At 40.6% G+C, this 8,488-nt stretch overlaps 1 protein-coding gene across 1 annotated transcript in view; it reads left to right on the forward strand.

Annotated features, from left to right (window-relative positions):
• NAPEPLD (N-acyl phosphatidylethanolamine phospholipase D) overlaps positions 1–8,488 on the forward strand; it is a 48,794-nt gene that overhangs the window by 15,984 nt on the left and 24,322 nt on the right. Inside the window, 1 exon segment of the mRNA XM_017853036.1 lies at positions 5,612–5,921. Within this exon segment, the coding sequence (XP_017708525.1) occupies positions 5,612–5,921 (310 nt within the window).

Below are 8,488 nucleotides of genomic sequence, written 5' to 3' on the forward strand. Positions count from 1 at the left end.
TAAATTTGCTTCTGGATTCTAGTTTTCTAGAACAAATTTAGCTGTTTGGTATGTTTATAACTAGCTGTTGTTCACAGAGGGAAAGAGGATGAGCAAATTAATTATGCTTCTGATTATATTTAATTACCAAGAGCAATGTTTTCACTCCTGTCCCAACATATTTATTTTCAAACACAAGATGCTATATTTCATCCATTTTGAGATAAACATTTTATTCACATTTTTACACCACTGATATCAGTATGTGTCATGTATAACGTGTGACCTAACTATAATTGATAACATTTTTACTTCCTTAGTGGCAGATGACACATCAGGGTGCCTGACAATTTATGGTATTTTTATTTATTTATTATTTGTTTAGATTGCTCTTTCAGAATTCAGGATATCTTTAATTGAATCAAAATCAGTACAATGGAAATATCTTTATCAAGTTTTAAAGCACTTTTTGAAACACAGGTTGTTTACAATTTATATGTACTCATGTACACATCTACTTTCAGTTGGTGTTGGCCTGAAATCAAGAGTGGATTATTTTCATTTACTTTGTCAATTTTGGAAACAGTTACATAACAAGAAATAGTTGGAAATTTGCCACATTTAATTAGAGAAACTCCCGCTAGATATGTTAAGGGGTTTGTCAAGCTTGAAGAGCTCAAACCTAGTTAATACAGGACCATACAGACAACCCACTCTTCCTCATTCCTAGTTTTTCTGTCATTTTGTCTGTGGTGTTTGAGGATGACTGTTGCGGGATTGTTGCTGTGTCCTCTACTGAGTGCCCAGAAGACACTGGGGATGAGGAGCGTTCTTGTGTGACCTGCTCTCGGGCCGAGGCTCCTTTGTCACTGGAGCACTTGTTGGCAGAGCTTGTCATTTTGCACATTCACCAAATGGGCTTCGAGTATTTTTCCTCCAGAAAAACCAGTCCACAGATTTTCAAGGCTCAGGTTTTATGTGCTTCTGCCCCTTCTTGCCCTTTCAACAGTGCATCGTGTGAAATGGTGCTTCATAGTTTCATCATTTTGTGTTGCTTTAACATCTGTTGTGGATGGCAATACATAATCCTGTGACTATCCATTTCCCCACACCCCAAGGATATTAAAACGTGGCAGTTGGTTGCCCTGAAGTGGGTACATGATACATCTGAGGAAATAGTTTCAGGCTGTGTTTATGGAGCAGAGGAGAGTGTGGGTAGGGTTAGAAACACAGACCCTGTGAATCACATGCTGACCTTTGCCCTCAAAAAACCCTTTGGAGCTTTTTTCGTTTTGTTTGGTTTGTATCAGATTTTTTTTGTTTTTATTTTTTAAAGAGCATTCCTGAAAACTGGACTTTGTGTGTGTTAGGGGAGGGGATTTGTTAGGAGAGGATGGCTATTTGGTAATGAGACCTGTTCCCATAGATTGATTGGGGTGAAAGACTGAGTGGATGGGAGGTGAGAAAATGAAGGTCGTGTGAATAGACAACTTTGAAAAAGTTTATTGTTTAGAGACAAGAAAAGATCACTGACCCAATTTTTTCTTCTCTCTTTTTTTCTTTTTTCTCTCTGTGTGTGTGTGTGTGTTTTGTTTTTTGTTTTTCCAGACGGAGTCTCGCTCTGTGGCCTAGGCTGGAGTGCAGTGGCGGGCGTGATAACAGCTCACTGCAGCCTCAACTTCCTGGGCTCATGTGATCCTCCCTGTCAGCCTCCTGAGTAGCGGGGACTACAGGCTTGCACCACCACAGTGGGGTGATTTTTTTTTAACCCCCAAAGCAGCCTGAATCCATTTCCTTTGGGTGTCAATGAGGACTTTCTCTTGGGTTCTTGCTTTCCCATGACCTCAAACCCTTCTCAAACTCACTGGGTCACAATCCACCTTGATTAGTGGTGCTGCCATTTCTGACTCTTCCCACTCTCCTCCTGACCAACCAGCCCTACAAAGTCCAAAATTTGTGACTATCCAAATACTCTCAAGTCTTACTGATTCATTTTCTTTATTGTCTCTTGGATTTATTCTGCTTTTTCTCTTCTCATTGCACTGCCTCCTCATCTTTTGACTGGGCTGCTATTCACTATTAAAAAATGGGGATTATAATACCTACCTTGAGGGTTTGCTAGGAGCATGAATTTAAATGAAATATGTGAAACATGTGGCATGGTGGTTCAGTGTTATTGGGTGTTCTGGGCTTCTTCTGTTTTCGCTCAATCCATCTCCCAAGCTCCAGTTTTTGGCCACTTCCTTTCTTCTTTATTCTGCTACCGGAGTTGTCTTCCCTAAGTACACTGCTTTTTTTTTTTTTTTAAAGAAGCCTCCGCAACCTCTGCCTAATGGGTTCAAGTGATTCTCCTGCCTCCAAGTGATTCTCCTGCCTCAGGCTCCCAAGTAGCTATGACTACAGGTGCATGCCACCACGCCCAACTAATTTTTGTATTTTTAGTAGAGACAGGCTTTCAACATGTTGACCAGGCTAGTCTCAAACTCCTGACCTCATGATCTGCTCTCCTTGGCCTCCCAAATTGCTGTGATTACATGCGTGAGCCACTGCGCCCAGCCCTTAAGTACACTGCCTTTTAAATGTGTTCAGTGTTTCCCCATTGCTTGCAGTGTAGCCCATCCTCCTTAGAGAGAGTCCAGGCTCACAATCTAGTCCCATCTTTACTGTCCAATCTTTTAACCATTTATAGTCTCGACTGTCACAAACCTTCCTTGCTTTTTTTTTTTTTTCCTTGAGACAGAGTCTCACTGTGTCGCCCAGGCTGGAGTGCAGCGGTGTAATCTCGGCTCACTGCAACCTCTGCCCCTAGGGTTCAAGTGATTCTCCTCCCTCAGACCCCCGAGTCGCTGGGATTACAGGCACACGCCACCACACCGGGGTAATTTTTGTATTTTTAGTAGAGACAGGGTTTCACCATGTTGGCCAGGCCAGTCTTGAACTTTGAACTCCTGATCTCAGGTGAGTCATCTACCTTGGCCTCCCAAAGTGCTGGGATTATAGGCATGAGCCACTGCGCCTGGCCCTTCCTTGCTTTTTATGTCCTAGCTACATTAGACCACTAGATGTTGTTCAAAATCCTATTTTGACGTTGGCTTGTGGTCTTTGAATCAAAGTGTCCTTTTTTCCTTTCTCCCTTATCCCTTGATTGTTTAAAACAATGAAGCAAACATTTATTAACATATTTGGTAGAATTATGATATATATGTGCGTGTATCTACTTATATATGTATATGACATATAGGGATCTCATAAGCTGTTTTATCATGACAAGGGGTAGCAAGAGGTCAGCTCTCCCACCTATTGGACATATTATCTGGTTGAGAAGTAACTTAAACTATTTAAACTTGTACATTTTCATCTGTTGAGGTGAGGTTCAGATGGATGGTCATTGTTTCTGCTCTTTGTAAAGTCCTTGGCCTGAACTTAATTATAACCCAGAAAAAGTGATTCTATGAGAGCTTACTCTCTGAGACCACTTTAAGTTCTAGAATAACTTAAAGAGTTTAGCTATAATCCTAGCACTTTGTGAGTTCGAGGAGGCAAGCAGATTGCTTGAGCCCAGGAGTTCCAGGTCAGCCTGGGTAACACAGTGAAACCCCATCTCTACTAAAAAGTAAAAAAATTAGCCAGGCATGGTGGAACCTGTGGTTCCAGCTACCTGGGAGGCTAAGGTGGGAGGATAGCCTGAGCCCGGGGAGGTTGAGGCTGCAATGAGCCGTGATTGAGCCACTGTATTCCAGCCTGGGTGACAGAGTGAGACCCTGTCTCAAAAAAAAGAAAAAAGAAAAAAGAAAAAAAAAAAAACAATTTAGATGTATGGCCAGTTAACAAGATTAGGGAAAAGAAGAATGAGCATTTGTGAGTGCCAAGTACGTTATGTACCTGTGTCATTTGATCCTTTGAAAGAAACCTCCACAGGTAGGTAGATAGTTTACAGGGAGAAAATGGAGGATGAGAAAGGGTAAGTTATTTGCCCGAAGTATAAATCTTGTTAGACTCAATCTCTTAACTCTTGGACTCTCCCACACACAGTGATGGCTGAGCAACAGCGTGTGCTTTACCTTTAGTCTCAGCTGGGGTTTCTTTTCTTCACAGTGATTCTTCTCTAGATTACAGACTATTTACTCTAGACAATTTGGAAAAAAAGTTTTGGTTCTGTGTATGTGTTCATCCTAGGGTTTGTGTTTTTTCCCTTTCTCTCTGGGGGCAGTATTTCTATTTAAACACCATTGTAGCCATAAAATAATATTTGGCTTTCAGTTACTGTGCTCATTTCCTTATTTCCACTTATAAAATGTGCTATGTGTGTGCATTGTGTTTAAACTAATGAAACAGAAAGCAAATGTTTGTTTAACAGAATAAGAAAGAAACGAAATTCATGGCAGATATGTTATTTACCACTTTTGTGTATCTGGAGTTCTGTATAGTTCAAAATCAGGGATTTTAATGCCTTGAGTTAAGCAGTAGCAGTAGTAGCAGTAAAACAAGGTCAGCAGCAACAGCTAACATTGATTGAGCTGTGATGGTGGGTTTATATGTGTGTTACTATGTTTCCAAGTGCTTTATTTGTATTACAGGTCTTCTCAGTAACCCTAGGAGGCAAGTAACGTTCTGTCCATTTTATAGATGAGGAAATCAGGATACAGAGAGGGTGGGAAACTGGCTCAAGGTCATATAGCTGGGATACATACTCACTGACTTGGTAGTTCTGAATTAATTTAAATGTATTTTATTGATCAGTTAAATACATTATTGAAATGTCTCTCAGTTAATGTGTTATCCCCTTTCTAGGGATTTGGACTGGTTGTACATTCTGGGGGCATTGGTTACAGAATATCTTCAGTGTAACTATGGCTAGGCCTAGTGGGGTATATATGTGACTTGCTTGAATTACTAAATTCTCTCAAGGAACTGAAGCAGTCCTTACTATGCATTGTTAACAATAATGTTTTTTAAATACATGTATGAAAATATTATAGATTCATGAAGGTACATTAATTTATTCTACAAAACGTCATTGAAATGGAAAATTTAATATGCTTACATGCTGACTGGGGAAATATGTTGTTTTGGATTACAGGAGATAAAGGATTTTTTAAGGGCTTTTTGGCAGTTATGCTAATAGGTAAACTTCTTTCTTTCTTCTTTTTTTTTTTTTTTTTGAAATGGAGTTTTGCTCTTGTTGCCTAGGCTGGAGTGCAATGGCGTGATCTCAGCTCACCACAACCTCCGCCTCCAGGGTTCAAGCAATTCTCCTGCCTCAGTCTCCTGAGTAGCTGGGATTACAGGCATGTGCCACCATACCTGGCTAATTTTGTATTTTTAGTAGAGATGGGCTTTCTCCACGTTGGTCAGGCTGGTCTCGAACTCCCGACCTGAGGTGATCCATCTGCCTCAGCCTTCCTAAGTGCTGGGATTACAGATGTGAGCCACTGCGCCTGGCACATCTTTCTTATTTAGCAAGACGTAATACTATATTCTAAAATTGTGCTTTGCAGGAAGAAAGTTTCAGCTAATACAGACATAATATTTTTATAAGTTTGGAGAAATTTTTATTGGCTAACAAATGGTACCTTGTGTTATGTTTGACTACCTTTATGTTCAACTCAGTATTTTTCCCCCTTTTTTTCAGTTCTTCACCAAAGGACATGGATGAAAATGAAAGCAACCAGTCCGTGATGACAAGCAGCCAATATCCTAAAGAAGCAGTAAGAAAACGTCAAAATTCAGCACGGAATTCCAGAGGAAGTGATTCTTCTAGGTTTTCCAGGAAAAGCTTCAAACTGGATTATAGACTGGAAGAAGATGTAACTAAATCCAAGAAAGGAAAAGATGGGAGATTTGTGAATCCGTGGCCAACGTGGAAAAACCTCTCTATTCCAAATGTTCTCAAATGGCTGATAATGGAGAAAGATCACAGCGGTGTTCCAAGTTCTAAAGAGGTAGCGCTTGGCTTTTTTGAATGCTTTATATTTGCTCTTAATATATGACTAATTATTTGAGCCCTTGTATATCATAAGGCGTAGAATTAGTCTGAAGAGATAAAGTGGATAGGTGTAACCTAGGCCCTAAAGTTCATCATTCAGTAACAGAGTGCATATAGGAATAACCAGCCCTGATCTGGTGGCAACTAGAGGTAGGAACAGAGTGCTTTAGAGGTACAGAAAGGAACGTGATGCTGACAGGCAGAGCTGGAGATGTCTTCACAGAGGAGATGAGTATTTCAGCTGGGCCTAGACAACTAAAAAGTATTTTGACAGTGATTTTCCAGGTAGATGATGGCATGAACAAGGTCATGAAGGTGAGAAAGTGTATTACATGCTCTGGAAGGTAGTAGCCTGGTATGTGTGTGGAATATGGGTTATGAGGGTGAAGGCATGGCCTAGAGTACTTGGCTTTTAACCCTTGGATAAAGCTGCCAAAGCTGTGAAAGGGAGCTTCAGATGACCTTTCCAGAACTTGAAAAGTTGACTCTGGGTTCCTAGCCTTTAAATGTACTAGTTTTACTTAAGATGATTCTACTTGGCCTTCTGCTATTCTGTTAGAATAGATAGATCACAGTTTTAGGTTAAGTTGATTTCATGGTTTACATTGAGTATATCAATATTTTTCATTGGTGAACCAAGTAAATACTATGGCTGTGTCTCCTTTCCTTATATACCTCTCCCTCTGCCGTGTTAATAACATCTCTTTCATCGGCTTGACTTTCTGTGTATTTATGATGATTATTTTCCTGCCTCCCCTGGCCTCTCAGTGCCATTTTCCTGAGGGAAGACTCTCAGGTGGTTGTTCAGCACTGGGCTGTAGTCCGAGCTGATGCCTTCCCAGGGTCTCTGCCGGCTTCTGTTCTAGGGCACCCTTCACCAGCCTCCTGGGCTCCCCTGTATCTTCTATGGTAGCCCTTATTTTCTGCATCCCACTTGTTCCTCCTTCTGTGTCATTTTCTCATTTTGGTGGAACATATTTTCAGTGAACTTCCTGAGAAAGGGTACATGGAAAGTAAGTTTTTTGAAAACTTGCTTGTCTGAAATGTCTTTTTCTCACTCATAATTGATAGTTTGGGTATAGAATTTTTGTTTGGAAACAGTTTTCTCTCAGAATTTGAGAGTATTGCCTCCATAATTTTATTTCTAGTGTGGCTGTGGGGAAGCTCAGTGCCATCCTTACTCTTGATCCTTTGAACAGACCCTTTGTTTTCTCTCTAGAGACTTTGAGAATCCTCTCTTTGGTACTAGTGTTCTGAAAATTGCCATGATGTGTAGTTCTTTATTTATTCATTATGCTCTGTGTGTGGTGGGCCCTTTCAGTCTGAAAATCCATTTCCTTCAGTTCTAGGAAATTTTGTCTATATCTTTGAAAATGTCCTTCCCTACATCTTCTTATTCTAAAATGACTATTAGTTATAGTAGTTCTATTTTGGACCTCCTGGATCAATTCTCTGTAATTTAAGAAAATTTCTTGTGTGTTTATCTTTTTAAAAATATTACATGGCCAGGTGCAGTGGCTCATGCCTGTAATACCCATACGTTAGGAGGCCGAGGCAGGTGGATTGCTTGAGCTGAGGAGTTCGAGACCAACCGGGGCAACATAGCAAAATGCTGTCTCTACCAAAAACAACAACAACAAAAAAAACCAAAAATTTAGCCAGGCGCAATAGAATGTGCCTGCAATCCCAGCTACTTGGGAGGCTGAGGCAGAATCACCTGAGCCTGGGAGGCAAAGGTTGCAGTGAGCTGAGATCACGCCACTACACTCCAGCCTGGGTGACAGAGCAAGACCTTGTCTCAAAAAAAAAAAAAAAAATTACATTCTGAGGAGTTGGTCCCTGGGAGGAATGATGCTAGGTGCAGATGCAGTGTGGCTTTTGCTGGTGCCTTATGGACAGTTGTGTCCCAAAGGAGGGATGAGAATAACTGCTGAGGTCCTAAAGAGCAAGCCTAACTCTGGCCATTGGCACACAGGCATTAAACGGAAACCTGGAAGTTGAAATGATAGAATCTCACTTGTCTAGACTAGCTTTATGGTTTTATTATTGGTAACGTTTTTATCCATTGATTGAGTGCAGATTTTTGGAGACCTTTTAAAGGTATAGAGAATTGGCTTGACAACAGTGCACATGCAGCGAGTTTTAAAGAAGCAAAGAACTCAAAATTCATGCTTGTCTCCGAGAAGTGCAGGCAGACCTGATTTCCTAGAGACGTCTAGGATTTTAATGACCACAGACAGTAAGCAAGCATGCAGCTTATCCCTTGATAGGGTCTCACTCTGTCACCCAAGCTGGAGTGCAGTAGACCTTTGAGACTCATCACTACAGCCTCAAACGCCTGGGCTCTAGTGACCCTCAGCCTCCCAGCGGTTTTTGTAGACAGCCTGATGGAGTTTCATGGCAGAGAAGATTAATTAAACAATGTCTTTCAATTTTAATAAATTTTGGCAATTCAAAACAAATTTACATTCTGAACAATTTCCTCAATAATTTTTCATTTTTATTTATTTATTATTATTATTA

Source organism: Rhinopithecus bieti, unplaced genomic scaffold (assembly GCF_001698545.2).
Source record: "Rhinopithecus bieti isolate Rb0 unplaced genomic scaffold, ASM169854v2 scaffold_59, whole genome shotgun sequence".
In the NCBI taxonomy this organism is placed as follows: Eukaryota; Metazoa; Chordata; class Mammalia; order Primates; family Cercopithecidae; genus Rhinopithecus; species Rhinopithecus bieti.